Source organism: Tripterygium wilfordii, chromosome 17 (assembly GCF_013401445.1).
Source record: "Tripterygium wilfordii isolate XIE 37 chromosome 17, ASM1340144v1, whole genome shotgun sequence".
Taxonomy (NCBI): domain Eukaryota; kingdom Viridiplantae; phylum Streptophyta; class Magnoliopsida; order Celastrales; family Celastraceae; genus Tripterygium; species Tripterygium wilfordii.
This window is the reverse complement of record NC_052248.1, coordinates 10,608,409-10,626,248: the sequence shown is the minus strand read 5'-3', so window position 1 is coordinate 10,626,248 and position 17,840 is coordinate 10,608,409. Positions and strand designations below refer to the sequence as shown.

General features: G+C 36.6%; 1 protein-coding gene across 3 annotated transcripts; it reads left to right on the top strand.

The window, feature by feature from the left end:
• The first annotated feature begins 221 nt into the window (after positions 1-221).
• LOC119982500 (myosin-10) lies at positions 222-17,812 on the top strand. 3 transcript variants are annotated; one of them, XM_038825924.1, is made up of 19 exons: positions 222-347; positions 636-698; positions 3,254-3,347; positions 3,641-3,749; positions 3,827-3,865; positions 4,446-4,529; positions 4,618-4,679; positions 6,015-6,117; positions 8,238-8,378; positions 9,824-9,892; positions 9,998-10,054; positions 10,121-10,381; positions 13,117-13,200; positions 13,280-13,390; positions 15,963-16,033; positions 16,343-16,558; positions 16,723-16,816; positions 17,104-17,232; positions 17,327-17,812. In XM_038825924.1, exons 2-19 carry the CDS (start codon positions 638-640, stop codon positions 17,369-17,371), a joined length of 1,830 nt encoding a protein of 609 aa, XP_038681852.1. In that variant the 5' UTR covers positions 222-347; positions 636-637; the 3' UTR covers positions 17,372-17,812. The 3 variants fall into 3 exon arrangements, with proteins under 3 accessions (XP_038681852.1, XP_038681850.1, XP_038681851.1); XM_038825922.1 differs by having other exon boundaries at positions 17,104-17,812; XM_038825923.1 differs by having other exon boundaries at positions 263-347; positions 3,646-3,749; positions 17,104-17,812.
• Positions 17,813-17,840: the final 28 nt, after the last annotated feature.

The following is a 17,840-nucleotide window of genomic DNA, read 5'->3' as shown; positions in this document are numbered from 1 at the left end:
ACCAATAGTTTCTGTCAACCTAAATTATATAGCCTGGGTTAAAATATGAATCGGCCCATTCATTGGGCCTCCATGGATAGATCCACCCTTCAAACAATAACTTGGGCCGGCCCATAAACAGACACCCCAATTAAGAAAATAATAAAAAGTGACGTGTGATCACCTGAGTTATGCGTCCTGCGTTGGTGATTAATGATTAAGAGAGCGAGAAACAGAGAGATAGAGAGAGAGGGATAGGGGGAGGGGGAGAGGGAGAGGGAGAGGGAGAGGGAGAGGGAGAGGGAGAGGCAGGCCCGCAAATCCACTTCTGTAACAGTCTCCAGTCGCTTACTACCGCGATCCCCTGGGTAAGCTTTTTCTTCTTTTTATCTCTCTTCGTCGCTAATATGAACGCGTAATTATATTACACAGTGATAAAACCATGTCTTTACATAATTTTGCTTTTTATTGTGATCCAATTCCCTCTTCGAACTATTGAATACTTTGTATTTCTAGCGGTGAAATTCGATGATATCCTTGCATATCTGGAAAGAGTTAATTCTCTTTAATCCGCTACGTTCAAATTATTGAGGTTTTGTGTTGTTTATTTTGCTTGAAACAATTATCTGAACACTTGAGAGTGATTTTGACCTCAGACATGGATGGAAATTCGAACGAGAATGAGTCGTTAATTGCTCGCATCCAACAGTTGGAGCATGGTATGTATTCCTTATTTTTCTTCTATCGATGGATCCAAAATAAAAACTGTGATAAGAAGTTTATCACTCTTTAAAGTTTTTGTAATTGGGAAAAAGGTTCTGGTTAAGCACTAAGCAGAGCTTATTTAATATGAGAATTCCATCTAGTTTGGTTGCATGATACAGTCTAAGAATGATATTTTTGTGACCCATTTTTTCTTTCTTCTGTTCCACAATAGTGTTAGAGTAGTAAAGAGTGTGATTTGCAGCCCCCTATTTGTTTGTTGTTATAATTTTCATATTTTCTATGATTTTAGTCCTTATTTATCTATATGAGAATTGATATAGTTACTCATAGATTGGTTGGCTGAATCTAAGCAGATTTGTGACTACTATGCAGCAATATAGAAACCAATTTCATTTTAGTTACGTCACGAAACACTAAATTAACACATGGTTTGAGATAGGATTTACTTATTCGAACTATGGGAAACTTACTAGTGTGCCAAAATCAGTAAGGGGTACATGTGCGGGTTGAAAGATCTAGCAGTCCTGTTAAAGTTTAATCGGATTTTCATTTACAGTTGGTCTTTAAGGTTTCTTGTTTTGCCTGCTTTCATATTGTAGCGAGTCCAACAATTGTGGTTGAACTTGAATTTCTCATCCATTGGTTCTTGTGGTTGTTTAGAGTTTTGGTCTCTATGGTTGAAAATTGTTGGGAAAGGAGTGGAATTGAGGCATATATTTAATTGTAGTTGTAATCTCGAGAGGAATTCAATTAGTGCACATCTCGGAATTTTGTGGCAGGAAGTAAATTGTTTTGTTTCTGGTTGAGCAGTTGGAAACTCTGTGGGATCACCATTCCAATGCCTATAGACTAGGTTAATGTTGAGGTGAAGATGATATGAGGGGGAATTTTTTTGGCAGTGGGACTTCAAGGGTTATTATTTATGGCATAGATTGCCTTCTAAGGCTTCTTTTTTAGTTCGTTTTGCTGCAGTATCACAAAAGTCATGTTATCATCATAATTTTAATAGGAGGAAATGTGGTTCATTAATAACTGTTATTATGTGTGGATGAATGTTGCTGATGTACTGGTCTATTATTAACTGTTATTATGTATGCATGAATGTTGGTGATGTAATTGTCCATTTTTTGCGTTGTCTTCTAGCAAAAGGTGGTTGTCCTATGATAATTTATCTTGATATTTTGTATACTCTACGGATTTATGGATCAGTTACAGGCTTGTTGATAATTATTTAGTTTTTTTCTGAGATAAGGTGCACCTTACTCGCAATTTTTTATTCACGCACCGATGGAATATGTAAACAGGAATAAAAATGAATTAAAGGAAAATGAAAATACAAAAGGCAAAAGATGAAGGGGAATTAATAGTGGTTTCAACATTCATGTTTTGAGTTTTCGACACTTCTTCTGCAATATCTAAAACATTCCTTGTGCAAATGTCACGATGTGAAAAGTTAATTGATAGAGCAGAGTTGGCTCATCTCGCTGTTAAGCCTTTCCAACAACAATATCCTAGAGGAGGTCTTGATAGTTAATTGAATTCGATGGATGAAGAAAGTATGTCATGATATAGGATTTAAAAGCTTAGGGGTTGCTTTATTATGAGGCACTAGAATAATCTAAAGAACTTATTAGGCAACTTGTTATGAATGGTGAGGAACTGGTTGGAAACACATTATGTAACTTTGTATGTCGAGGGTTACAACTTTGACCAAAATTGACCATAATATAAAGGCTCAGGCTTAACAATCAGATCTGACAAAAGTAAGATTCAATAGAAGAAAGCCTTAGCTTGCTCGATTATGATAGAAAAAATTAAGTTATTCATGTTCTTGTACAAATCAGAACATAAAATGGATCAGTAAAACTCAGCTTAACAAAAAGGAAAAGAGCATGACTATTTCAAAAAGGCATTTTTTAGGTATCTAACCTTCATAATCATGTGACATCATCCTAGTTTGCAGCACCTCTGTCAAGTGTCTTGATGCTTTAGGCTTTAGCCGAACATTTTCTATCAGTTTATTTTTTATGGCTCTCTCTTGTAGTTTTACATGGTCTAGGATTACATTTTAATGCAGGGAAAATAGAAAGACAGCAACAAAAGTGGAAAATTGGATAATAGAGTGTGTGAAATGGAAGAAGGGACGAGATAATTAGACTCTGGGGAGTCTCTATGGTACTAAAAAATTTGTATTTTTGACATTGACTGGTAGTATAATTCCATAAGAAAAGACTAACAAGAGTACCTATAATGATTAATCTTGAATTTCCAGCTAACCTGGAAATCATGACAACCCCTCCTTGTAAAATTTTAAAAATAACTCAATCAAACTGAAGACTACTGAGCCAACTGTTAGCTTTTCTTTTTGATAGAAAACCAACTTTTATCTTAACTTAAAGAACATAATCTAGGACATAATTGTAGCAGCAAAAGGCTCTATAAAGTTCCAATTGAAACATGACTCTAAGTTTCTTTGATCTATGACTTTTGGTTGTCTTGATTTCTCATTTAAATAGGCAGGCTTTATATTGATTTTTATTTTTTGTAGAGCGTGGAGAATTACACAAAGATATTGAGCAATTATGTATGCAGCAAGCTGGACCTGGCTACCTTGCTGTGGCTACTCGAATGCATTTTCAAAGGTATAACTATTTCTTTTACTCTCTCAGAAATTTCCTCCTAATTATCTTACTCTTCTAATTGCTTTCAAGGGAGAAGGAAAAGAAAATGTGGGGGGGGGGGGGTTGTTCTATAATTGGGAGAATTATGGCCTGTGAATGTATTTATTTTTTATCCTTTTTAAAATGTTTGAGTATGGGTGGAAAAGAAGGAGAATGGGTTCCATAAGTGGGAATGGCAAGGCCTGTGACAGGTGTTATATGTGTTTGAGAAAATAAGGATGTATTGTATTGTATTGAGAATGACGCCCTATTAGGACAGCTGGTTTGGAGCAGGAGATTGAGGATTTGAAAAAAAAGTTAGCCACATGTACAAGAGAGAATTTAAATCTTCAAGAGGAGCTTTCAGAGGCATACCGCATTAAAGTAAGAATCTTAACTCATTCATTTACCCACCTTTGAATCCAATATTCCCGGGCTCACATTTTACTTCCTGTCTGTAGGGTCAGCTGGCAGATCTACACAGTGCTGAGGTTGCAAAGGTCTCTCTCACTCTCTCTCTCTCTCTCGCTCTCTCTCTCTCTCGCTCTCTCTCTCTAGATATATATATACACAAAAGCACATGCATGTATGTAATGAATCTATAATAGCCGCAAGTTAATGTGCTCCAAATGGAATTAATAAAACTATGCCAACGTGAACCAAGAGGAGAGTGATTGCAAATGTATAAGCAGGATCTATTGACATGTGAAGTTACATTCAAGAAAATTGCAGACTTCTTGATTTATTTTGAAGTTCTCCTTAGAGGAGCTGGTGGCCAAAAGAAGTAATGAGTAATGACTTTTTTCTTTGAGTGACTTCCTGACAAGTGACAAGCCTTGTGCGACAGCTAGTTGAGAATAGCCATAGTACCTATGCTGATGGTGGGATTAAATTTAAGAAAGTTCATGATTAATTGAAGGCTATGGCTGAAAATTGAGGCTTTAGGAAGCGACGAAGAATAATCTGTTTGGACAATTTGTTATTGTTGTTTGTGTTGCTATTCCAAGATGGAACTTCTTGGGTGCTTGATAAGAATGATTGGAGCTTTGGTATTAAGGTTAAGTTTCTTTCTTTTCACAGAACATGGAATCTGAGAAGCAGGTTAAATTTTTCCAAGGCTGTGTAGCCACTGCTTTTGCAGAGCGGGATCATTCGATAATGGAGGTTATGATAGTTATCATTCTTTTCATTTAATGATTGACCTTGCTGCTTGCACAGAACTTCATTAGTTCTTTTGCAAATTTATTGACAGGCTGAGAAGGCCAAGGAAAAAGAAGAGTTCATGTCACAGAGACATAATGAAATCCAAAAAAGGTAATTTCTGTTCGATGTATATCTATAGGCACCAACAGAATGGAACAATAGAGGAAAAAACAATGATCCTGCTGCCACCATGAATTCTATTCCATTGAAAAAAATTATATTTCTTTGTACTACCATATTCTGGTGCTTAAAACATGTCCCTATGAAGCAGATAATAATGTTTGGAAATGGTGTCTGAATTTTCAAAATCTTTTGAAAGCCCTGTGACAGTTGCCAATATGTTTTGAGGAGAGAAGAATTTTCTTCATCCTCACCCTGTGGAGGCTATTACCTTTTTATTCCACCTTACTAGATGGCCTGGTAGGGTCATTCGTTACTTGGTGGGATTTGGACTCGGATCTAGGCCTTTATGGCTGTGCAAGTCCTTAAAGGCTGATCAACTTTCTGCCTGGGCCTGGGCTTCAAAAGGTCTGGCCCGTTATTGAGTAAAAAAAATCATATTCTTCTATTAGAAGTAGCTAACAAAATATTAATTTTTAATAGTAGGTAGCTAAAGATGAAGTGTTGTTATCATATTTTGTTGAAACATTTTTCTTTTTTTATTGTTCAAGAGGGATGGGGATTCAAACTTCTGCCCTTGGTAGTGAGGAGCTTGATGATGAGAACTGATAGGTCTGCTAAAAAAAGGCTTGGGCAGTAATTTAGGGTTGTACTGCAGGATGGTCCTTAATTTTAAGGCTGATCAGGTTTCAGCCTGAGCCTAGAAAAGAATGCCTGGGCTGGAAGTGGATAAACAATCGTAATTATCTATTTAATAAAACAAATGTTTCCTTTTTCTTTTGGGTATATGCCATTTTACCCTTCAAATTTTATTGCTAGTTGAAAAAATGTTAAGAAAAAGAAACTAATAGCATTTGTGTATTTTAGTACGTTTGGGCCCTGGTAATAGAATGGGTTTTTGTCTGCTTTGCTGGTCCTATGCCTTGGGCCCTAATTCGATGCTAAGATGTCGCTGATGAAATTTGATGCTATGATGCCATGTGGGTTGCAGACATTAGCATCCAAATTCTGCCAAGTTATGAACTTATGATAGTTTTTGGAATGACCTTTGTTTAAGGAGCACAGTCTGAAGTCTTTACTTTGAACTACTTCCAAGGCCTAAAGTTCTAAGTGTGTAGTGGTTTCATAAACATCTGGCCAAACATAATTAAGTTTATGGTTAGTGTTTCATCATTACTTGATTATAAGTGTTCTTGCGCTTCAAAGTACAACTCATGCTACTTATGTTACATTGCACTCTGGAGAAATTCGTGCATGAATATTTTTAGGTGTAGCGGAGGTGTCTTGATTGAATATGTCCTTACATGCATTGAATTGGTGACACAGGTTGGAAGATCTGACCTCCGATTGTTTTCAACAGAAAAGAATTAATGATACATTGAGTAGTGATCTGGCGAAACTTGAAGAGCAGAATGAAGCTTTCAAGAAGGTAATTGACTTGGTTCTTTGTGTTTTCTTTATTAACTTACTCTAGTAGTGTAGTGTGCACTGTTTTCTGTTGTTGATATGTAAGTATATGAACTGAGATCAATCAAGTGCTGAACCGAAATTGTTTCCGGCCTTAAGATTAATTTAAGCAAAAGCGATATCATTCCTATTGGTTCCCCCACCAATTTGACTACTCTCACAGAAGCTTTGGGTTGTGGTACATGCTCTCTTCCTACTCAATACTTGGGTCTTAGGAGCAAAATATAAAAAATTGTTCATTTGGAATCCTATTTTGGAAAGATTTGAGAAGACGCTTGTCGGCTGGAAAAGAGGCTTCTTGTCTAAAGCTGAAAGACTTACATTGCTGAAAAGTACTTTCTCCAACTTGCCAATTGTTACATGTCTCTTTTCCCCATTCCTAGTACAGTGACAACAAGGATTGAAGCTATTCAGAGGAATTTTTATTGGGAGACACATATGAAAGCAGAAATTTCCATTTGCTTGAATGAGATATAGTGAAACTTCCCAAAGATATGGGTGGTCTTGGTATCATTTCTCTTTCCAACTTCAGCAAAGCTCTTTTGGGGAAATGGTTGTGCAAATTTGTTAATAATAATGAAGATCTTTGGCAAAGACTGATTGTAGCCAACAGGGGCTGGCTTTCTAGTCAGAGAAGGGAACCTCATCGTTTGGCCTCTTGGGGCACATAAGAAAGGGCTGGACCAACTGGAATCAACTTACTTCTTTGAAGGTGGGAAGAGGTGATCGCATTAGCTTCTGGAATGATAAATGGTTAGGAGCTGGTCCTCTTAAGGTGCAATTCCCATCTTTGTTTAGCATTACTAGCAACAAAGATGCAACCATAAGTGAGTCCCTCGTGCCTTTAAATGCTGGTTCAACCTGGAATATTTGCTTCAATAGGCATGCAGAAGATTGGGAGGTGGACTCTTTTCTAAAATTTTGGAGGGTATTATATGATCAGGCAATCAATGTCCATATGAGGACAAATCATTTGGTCCCTTTGAACAAGAGGTCAATACACTGTTAATTACTATTACAGTGAGCTTATGAAAGTAAAACACCATCTGGGCAGTCCTCTCTTACCTTGGCAAAAGTGCATTTTGAAAGTAAAAGGCTCCTCCTAAAGTAGTTATTTTTCTGCTGGGAAGCTAGATAGGGGAAAATTTTGACCTCTCAAAATCTTAAAAAAAGAGTTCCTCATATGGCCAATACGTCGTCTGTGCAGAATAGGCTGAAGAATCTCTCGACCACATACTTTTGCACTGTGATTGGACGAGGAAAGTTTGGGAAGTTGTTTGGAGTCTATTTGGCATAAATTTGGTTATCACTGTTGAGTTGTGCTTGGAGATTAGAGCTTGGAGTTTGCTGGCAGGAATAAATCAAGTAGGAACTAGGAAGATCCTGCAGTTTGTGCCCTTGGCTACTTGTTGGCTAGTTTGGAAGGAAAGGAATTGCAGAACCTTTAATGACCAAGAATTGTGAGTTGTCTCTCAATGGATTCATGGATAATTGTCTTAGCTGTCTTAAATTTTGGATGTCTAATATTTTCACTAATTTTCACGAGCGCGTGGCACCTACTTGGTGCATCCCTGCAAGAAAATCTCTCTTGCATTCAAGAAAGAAAAGTATAAAAAAACATTGCACAACTTTGCATATTCAAAAAGGTACTAATTGATGCGTTGTGTTTCAGCTCTCTCCGTAAACACCATAATCTTTTAAACTAGAGATATTGTTTGTTGCAAACTCTGTAAGTTGCCAACCACAGACACGCAGATATTCAATATTTAAATGTATGTTTAAGCCTGTTTTGAAAATGAGTTGTGTTAGCAGAAATAATAAAACCCATCTAATGAAAGGATAAGTGTGAGCCAGGCTCGCAATGCCTAAAAACCGAGACTTTTTATAGGCCCGATTCGCCAAACCTGGAAGTCGGCATCAATTGGCATGGCTATTGCTATAAGACATGAGAGTGTCCATTGTTTTGCAGAAGCTTTTGTTGTTTCTTTTGGTTTGGATATAGTCGAACTAACATTTGATATTACATGTTAAGTATGGACTTAACTCCTCTACGGTTCTGATTGGCATTAAAATTGTTTGCAGGTTATTGATAATTTCTTCAACATCAGACATCATTCTGTTGAGGGATTGGAAGATATCGGTTGGGATGACAAGTGTGCACGTCTGTTGAGTGACCCAGTCGATATGTGGAGTTTTAATGATTCTTCGTCCTCTATGTACATTGTAAGCAATCCCAACCCTTGGGCTTTGTTTTTCTTCCTCTGCATTCATCATTCTCCATTGTTGAATGACAGGATGATTTTACTCCATTTTTTCAAAGAGATTGATGACTGACTAGCATTTTGTGGTATACGCTATATATTTTCCATCTTACCGTTTGAATGTTTGATTTGACTTGATTTGGTGTACAAGATACTACACTGCATACACTATGACATGAAATATGAAATTGTTCACTATTTAATTATTTATAATAACTTGAACTTTTTTTTGTGCATTCTCTTTGTATTCTTTACTATTTTCAGATTAGTCTTTTCTGCATTGGAGCATCTTTTCTTCTGTCTCTTCAAAATTTCCTGCTTATGTTGTTGTCGTAGTTAGTTATTATTAAAATATGGTGAAACAATGTTTCCTTTTTCGAACATGTTGGTTGACTCAGTTCAAGTGCTCATATTTCTACATTGAATTGGGTGCTTGATTGCCTAGCAATGAACACATATGCTTTATAATCAGGAAATCCATCCTTTTGAGATGGACGATATGATTGGACTTGACGCTTCTTGTCTTGTTAGCTCAGTTTTATGTACTTTCTGTATGTTTCAAATGTTAATTTTATATTGTTGTCATTTCCTTTCAGTTTTTGGTAGTTAATATTTTTTTTTGTTTTTGCTCCATTTGAAATGATTTTATGGGGATAGTAGATGTCCAACTTATCCCTTTCCTTTTGGGTGCTGAATTTTGGTTTTCAGAATGTTCTTGATTTGGGCTGAAATGTATATTTTAGTAGCATTTCTTAAAGCTTCCTTTGGAATATGATTCAAAGTAAACATTTCAATCAACCCTGTAACATGATTCAAGGCTTACTTTGGAAATGAGCCTAGAACAAAGTTGACGAATTGAAATCTAGTTGTCTACCTTACAAGCCGCCAAGTAGTGTGCATTTTTCCTGAGGTGGATAAAATGGAGGTGAAAGATTGCAGTTAAGTGTGCAGTTAATGTATTAACTATGTTTGGTATTAGGTAAAATAGAACTTTAATTTTTAAAATTTTTGAATCTCTCAAGAAACGGCGTAATATAATAAAATGATTAATGATTCTGAACCCGTTGATATTCTCATAAACTCATGTAGCTGACCCCAAACTTTTGGGATAAAGGCAATGATGATGATGATGATTAATGATTTTGAAAATAGTGTGAGAGTGGTGTATAAGAACAGAGAGCATTTATAAGAATTAATCAGATGGTGCCGAGTGTGACAAAAACTTCCACGCCTGAATTTTTAAATTCAACAAATAGAACCCAAGGAAGCTTTTTATGTGTCCAAAATAGTTTATTTGTACTCATCTAATGTCCTATGGAAACTCTTTACTTCTTTAGCAAGTTTTTTTTATTATTATTTTTTTTAAAAAGTCCTCTATATGCAACATAATAACTTCTCCTCAGACAGAGTTCATTAGAAGAAGAGCTGGAGAGACTGAGGAACTCTGTGGATAATCTTCAAAATAAACTACGCGTGGTATGCATACAGTTTGGGTTTTATGAGCTTTATTCTCCCTGTAAGCCAAGTATTCTTCCCATGTTGCTCTTAAGGAGTGAATCCTTTTCTTTGTCTCCTCGATAGGGTCTAGAAATTGAAAATCACCTGAAGAAGACAGTTCGTGACATGAAAAAGAAGAAAGTGAGTACATACAATATAAAATTTCACTTTTGTCTGAATATTTTGATCATATTTTCTTACATGCAGATGCTTTCATACGAACTGATTATCAATGGCATAGCTGGGTTACGCCTTTTCCATTCTCAGCATAGAGCTCATGTTATGAATTTACTCAGCGAGGGCAAATCTCATATTGAGTCAATTATTTGTTTGATGGAGGAAAAGATTCAGCAATTAGATGTGAGGGGAGGACAAAGTTTGGAACCTCAGAGAGTCAGGGAACCTGATGAGTACGATTGTCGAGACATTCACACTAGCACTAATATTGACTGTGACTTGGTACCTGAGGTTTGTTGACATTAGGCTTTCCTGCAAGTATTTTGTTTGTGACTCTGCTCTCTCTTCTTCTTCCATTCTTTTTTTTAAAAATAATTTCGTAAATATAATTTAATTTTATTATGGTGACTTTCTATTTTCTATCATCGCTCTTGATGGCATTATCATATTGAATCAATTATTTGTTCGATGGAATAAAAGATTCTGCAGTTGTGAACTCATCATATGAAGTAAAGTTGGTACTTTACTTCCACATGATCTGAATTCTGAAGTGGTTTTGTGCTTTTATTTGGTGCCTCAATTCTCTGAAGGGGGACAAATGGGCTGTCACACTCTACTGTCAGTTTTTTGGTGTAGTGGTTTGAGTTAGTGGCTGGCCTTCACATTAAGTAGTTTATTTATGCTTTTCTTTTTATGTTGCACTTGCCATGATCCATGGGATGTGAATTTTAGAAGTCAAACATACATGAAACTTGATTTGTGAATGAGTGACACAAACACAGGAAATCTGAACAAGACTTCTTTATAAGAGAGAACAAGCATTGAGCTTGAAGAAATGTCTTTTTTAACTATTGAACAATGTCATATTGTTTATTTACTGTTACTTGGCATTAGTAGATACTTGACCATAAGGTATGACCAGCCAGTGTAGTCAAACGCCTTTGCTTAAGTGCCTGGCAAGGTGAGGCACCATAAAAGCATGTTAAATATCCTATGGTTTGGCACTTCTTTTCTGCACTTCTCTTTCAATCCTGCTCAAGCACCTCATAATAGGTGAAGGCGCTTAAGGCACTAGCCTCAGTGAAAAAACTTTAAAACCATGCCTTCTCTCTCTCTCTCTCTCTCGTCAATGGGATACACCCATAATTTAATAGATGCTTTTTTTTTTAATTTCTCAAGAAATAGCATCTCTTAACTTTATGTACTTTCTTAGGCTTCTCACCTCTAGTAAGACTGGGACCCAGCACTTTGAAGCACTCTTACCCTCTCTTTTTTGGCAACGACTCTTGTCCCTTAACTACCTTTTGTCCAACAAACTTTATGTCCTTTTCTTTTCAGTGATTCATTAATTTCTCTCATTGTGACAAATGTCGGACTCATTCATGACATAATTAAGTGCTGGAAACTAAAAATTCTATGCTTGATCATCTTAAGCATTCTTGATATTGCATTTAATTCAGTAAAAATATTTTGGTGAATAGTATAATAGATTGCAGTTACTCCAAGGAGTAAAAAATTATTTTATTTAGAGCTAATTACCTCATACTGTTTTGTCACCCTTGGCTGCATGGTGATGTATCACTACCCTACTCTCTCCGACACTTTTAGTACTTCTAACATCAACCCATCATGATCAACATCATAGCATCAATAAATGCCACCCCATCATCTTCTTTTTGGTTGTATGTTTACTGCTACTGCATTTGCCACCATTTATTGCAGTGTTATCATCCCACTGCCAGCATCACAATGATTATATCTAAAATTCTTCACAATTTGGTTCATTTGTCACCATTTGTTTTCTCGTACACTTGTCATTGTTACCAATCATCACATTTGGTCCTTAAATTTAGCTAATCAATGAAGTTTGTTGTAGCATTGATTGCTAACCTGAGGCAAGGTTTGAGTATGTGCACCTTGCCCTGCTTCAACTCCTAAGGAAGGTGGCATTGTGGTAATCAGATCATGTAAGCTCATCTATGCACCTGGGTGTCTATATGCTGCTTTTAGAGTAAAGGTGGCTGAGAAAGCTTGGGATAATGATCCTGTTCCTTATGTGCTGATTGGTGATATCGTCATCATTATCACTATAGTCTTTTTGGGGGGCCTGTTCGATGGATCTATAAGAAAAACAAATTTGAACTAGTGATGTCACACGTTCACTTGAATTTTCCTTCTTGTGTATCTCCACATATGATAGCGAGTTAGTGACTAGAAAATGCGATACCAAGTATGAAATATTTCTGAAACAGTTTCTTAGAAGAGAGCTTTAACTCTAGAAGATGGTATTTCTAGCCCTGAGATGCTTAACTTGTTTCTTATGAAACTGCCGTTTGTTTTGTTAGAGGGATGGGTGAGCTATGACACTTGTAGTCATGTTTGTAGATCCTGTTCATCAAGGAATGGTGGGGTTCTAGGACTTGGATTTCATTGTGGTATGATTTTAGTCCCTGCTGTTTTTACAGTTGTATCATGCAGAATTTTTGAGATTCAATAAAACTCAATGTTGCATACAGAATGTTGCTCGTAACTTTGATCAATTGGGCAGAAAAATACTCTTCAGAAATTTTCATTTAGAATTAAAGAATGATTGTTCAGGAGGAATATCCTTGGAGATTGCAGCTCGAGCTATGCTACTAGGCACCAAACTACATATGCATAATTATAGATCACTGTCTTTTAGATGGCTTGCTTTAGATACTTAACAGATCAGCCCTTATTTCACCAATCCCAATCCATTTGTCATAACCATTTCCATTTGTGAGCGTCATTTAGCTTTGGTGAATGCAATACGGAACATGGATAGGACATGATTAGATGTATGTGTTCACCGTGTTCATAGTATCATGTTGTTAATCTCCCTAGTTATTTTGTTTTCTCAAGATTGTGCTTGTATTGTGACGTGATTGTAGTGGGGAAGATGGAGTTGGGAACTTGGGACTAAAAAAAAAACTTGTCGCTGCTCTTCTTTGGCTGGGTCTTGTACTTTGTTTTTATTTACTATTTAGGGTTATGGCCTTTGGCAGATAAATGATCCTGGATTATCAGATACCGTTTCTGACAAGAAAGGTATTGCAGCTGATGTCCTTACTCAGGCATTGCAGGAGAAGGTTCTGACTTCTCTTCTTTTCATTCCATCTTTTAAGGCACTCTGCAGTTCTGTTACTCACGATCTGTAGTCTTTGTCAGGTTGCAGCACTTTTACTTCTATCCCAGCAGGAAGAAAGACATTTACTGGAGAGAAATGTATATACAGCTCTGCAGGAAAAAGTAGACGAGCTTCAGAGGAACTTGCTGCAAGTAATTTCTACTTTCACATGTTCTTGTCAATTGCTTAATTAATGATGCTTCTTTTCATATACTTAATATGTTATATATGTCCTACATGAAACATTGCAGTGTAAGTAAGGAGGGCATATACATGAAAGCATATATTTGCATCAGGCACAATTGTTGGAAAGCAATCAATAATTCTGCTCTGTGATGAAATTTTTTCTAGCCGTCATAAGCTTCATTTGACATTTGTGCATGGTAATTTCTGCAGATATCATATGTTACCTTTTATCTTAGTTGCTTAATGATTGGAGTGTTATGAATGAAAAGATAGAAAAAAGGACTAATGGTGCTCATGCGATTTATTTCTGGCATTTGTATTATTGTCCATGTTTGCAAGTTTAACCTTGAATATTGTGAACATAGAACCTTACTTTTTTTTTTTAAAGAGTTAAGATGTTTGTAATGATCTTTGTTGACAATTATTATTTATATTAGTGGTTGCCAATTATGGGGTTTTAACTTCTATGCAATAATCCTTTCTTAAAGGAACACTATAGGTAACGAACTAGATTTATTAAGAATTCATGTAGTCAATCCTGGAATTTGGGAATAAGGCTTCGAGGTTAATGATGAATAGAAGTGAGATTGCTGTTTCTATCATTGCAGTGTTTCAAGGTGTGAATGGGTTTCATAGATGGGCGTTGCCATGCTCAGGTTCATGCCCAACCTTATGTGAGGTCAAGCTTGAGCTCGTTTGAGCTCTAAATCCCAGGTTGGAGCCTTATCTCATGAAAGAATATCTGAGGCTCAAGCTCTGGCGAAAGCTTGAATTCCAGGCTCGTTTAAATGCATAAGGTTGGCTTTAAAGAAGCTTATTTAATAGCCTCTTTTCCGGAAAAGTGAAATAAATATTTTGTTCCTTTGACCAGAGGATTCTCGATATTCGCCTCCAAGATGTCCTAATCAACGGGAGCTCAAAATTTTTTTCTTTAGCCAAACCCTTTCGTTGTCTAGAAGCAGGCCTTGTTCCTCCTTTCTATCAAGCAAAATCAACTTCCTTGTCAAAGAATCAATTTTGCACCATAAGTGACCAAAAATTTAATTCTTCCAAATTTTCAAAGATTTCCTTGAGCTATTTTTGCCTGGCATCACCTCATGATTAGCATATAACCAGAAGTATGAATCTCTCCCAGCTGGAGGGCTATATCATCTCCTCGATGCCTCATGCTTTAACCACATATTCTACTCTATGAATAGACTGCTTTAACTTCATATTCTTAAACCTGATAGGAGCAGGACCCCAAGTAAAACTCCCAGCTTCAAATAAAGTAAGATAATCTGCAAAAGCTTGTGGATAAGGCTAGGGAAATGGGAAACCCGCTTAGGTAGATGAGGAAGTATTCGTGGTAGAGAAGGAGAGTCCTTGAAATTAGACCATTTATACGTGCCTGCACTCAAAAGGAAAATTCACAAGATTATTAGTGAAAAAAAAGTCTCTAAACTCTTGGGCTGTTATAGTTGAAACAGCCTCTGTGCCAAGAAGGTGGCCCAAGACATTGCTAAAGTCTCCATGTAACTCCCACAAAGTTGACTATCTGTCTCTCTCAGCTTTCCGTTCAGCCCTGAAAAGCAAATCCCATGACCTATATTCACTTGAAATCCGGGATGACCCATTTTATTGTTCTTGGGCTTCAATTTTGGCCTTATTTTTCTGTATTTTGCCTTCAAGATCTCAAAATAGATGAAGAAGTTTAAGAAAAGAATCAAATAATACCCTTTTATAATCATCAACCATTAAAGAAAATGACCTTATCATGATCAATCATTTAAGACGGGGAAAAGGTGGAGGGAAAGGCATGTGTGTGAATGAACTTTTTCTGTGTTCAAATTTTGACGCTGTCTAGAGGAATAAAGTTTGCATAATTGAGGATTTTAGTGCATGGGATAGGTACGTTTTGTGTATAATGTTTTCTTTCGTCATCTTCGAATTTGAGTTCTTCAGCTGTTTGCCAATCTGGTTCATCTTGGACCGAATATTTTGTGAGCCCTTACCAACTGTACTAGTTGATGGTATTGCTTATATTTTTTTTTCTTTTAATGGTAATTTGTCTTGGCAAGAAACTTTAATGTCTTTCTATGTAAAAGTTATAGACTAGTCCCTTACAGAAACTTTATAGCTTGGAGTTCATTGTAATGAGTTAAAGTAAGTGGCTGTTTGTTGTATGATCTCATCTGTGAGGTTCTGCATATTTAATGCAAGCTGACAAATAGTTGAATAATCCATTGTGGAAGAATGAAGATAGTAGATATTTCATGGGGTACCAAGCAAGTTGCTTTTATGGAACCGACGCCTACTAAAGGACCTATTGTAACAAACTTAATAAAGTATTGGAACCATTTTCTAAGAGGTTGTAAAGTAGAAATTCTCAATTGCTTCTTTTTTCTGTCCAAGTGTCTAGCACCTTGGTTGTTGAATATATTGATATTGATGTGAACCTATTTTGATCGTTTTCTAAAGGTCATTTTGCTTCTCCTTTCATCGGATCATTTTGTTGGTTTCAGTCGTTGATTATTCTGTATGATATTGATGGTTTAGGTTACTAATGAAAAGGTGAAAGCTCTCATGGAGTTGGCATGGTTGAAGCAAGAGTACCAACGACTACACGAGTATGATTTCCTTCATTTATAATATTGATATTGTGTACATTAATTTGATAACTAAATTCAAGCATTTCCTCAACTGCTCCCCTGTTCCCCTAGTCAAAGAAGAGCTTTACCATGCATATGTATATTGGTGATTTCAATGTTGGATCTTCAAATATATTCAGAACTTTCAGAATCTTGGGCTGGGAAACTATAATTTAATTGGGCTGCAATGTTTGGCTTAGTGGCATAAAATTATGATGACTCAATTTAAGGAAAAATTTTCTGACCGATTGGGCATAGCACCAACTACAATTTATCTATCTTGTGTAGGAGCAACAACAGTCAGATGCAAGGAAAGTTGATCAATATTGTGGAAAAGAGACCAGTTAATAATGAAAGTGATGGAAGGTTGAGAAACCTTTTTAAGAAGACATATTTGAGACGCTGGGTTGGTACTCAAGATTTTAGTGGAAGTGAAGCAGAGCAGCAGCTGAATAATGATGGGAATTTTTCCAGCAGAAGGTCGAATAGTATGGATTATGCCAGGTTTGTAAAAATACTTACGATGATATGTGTCAGTCAGTAGCTTTGATGTTTCTTGTGATGAGAAATCATACCCCAAATTCATAACCTATCTAACAAAGTTATATCTGGAATGCATTTTTCTTCAGTCATTGCAGTTTTTCTAACTTGGCCTTTCTTCGTGCCAGAATGAAGATTGAAAATGCTACACTAAAGGAAAGCATGGAAAGTATGGAGCATCTGACTAATTCAATTCATAGACTGCGTCTCTCAATCTTAAAGGTAACTCTTCAGACTTATCCAAGTTTTGATAATGTTTCGGGATGCACATTTTCTTTTTCCTCAGGCAAGTAGGACAATGTTATGCAGTAGCAGTTATATCTGCTCTAATACTCTCTCATTATTGAGGAGCACCCCTGGTTCAAGTGCTTGGCTGGTTTTGGTTTCTGTGGGGGGAAAGGGTAGTATTATTTTAGTTTCTTTATTCCACCTGCTAGAATTAGATCTTTCATGCCTGTTTTGTTGTAGAGATTATGAAAGGTGTTTGTTTGTTTGGTGATGATTTGTAGGTTAAAGAGTCAGTTACTTCTGAAGGAACATTTACTAACGTGCCAGAAGTAATAGACGATATAATTACCGAGGCAAAACTTCTGAAAACTGCCTTGGGCAGCTCCTTACCGATTAGTTGGTCTGCGGAGGTTGGTATATCAACTAGTGAAAGTAAAAGCAATGAACTAGGTGATGATTGTGAGAACCCCAGTAGGGAGAAAATAGATTTTGTTTCTGCTGCAGGATTCGAGATGGTGGAGCTCGTCGTTCTTGCAGCTCAGATACTAAGGGACAAAACAACGTCGAAGGGTTCTTGACAATGAATCTGATCTATTTCTTGTATGTTTAATATCATTTCTGAGAATACCTCTGTTGACAAGCGGAGTTGGAGCTTTGTGTAGATAGTTGGCATGATGAGTGGGTTATGAGGGGATAATTATGCATTCTGGTGGGCGATGTGTGGAGGAAATGAAAAACATATTCTTTATGAGAGTACTCGAGTAGTTGTGTGAACATATCAATCCATGCGATAGTTTGTGATCAGGTGTTTAGAATATGCTGTTGGAGCTGGCCCCGAGTGTGTATATTCAAGGATAAATATCTTCTTTTCTTGTATAATTCCCGGGACGCAAGCTCTATGATGTATATTTTATTTATACATTGTAATGCAACATAGCATTGTGAAGTTGGTTTTTAGAATTTGTTTTTGGAGCTGGCTCCAGGTGTGTATTCGTGTTATCTTCTTTTCTTGTTTCTT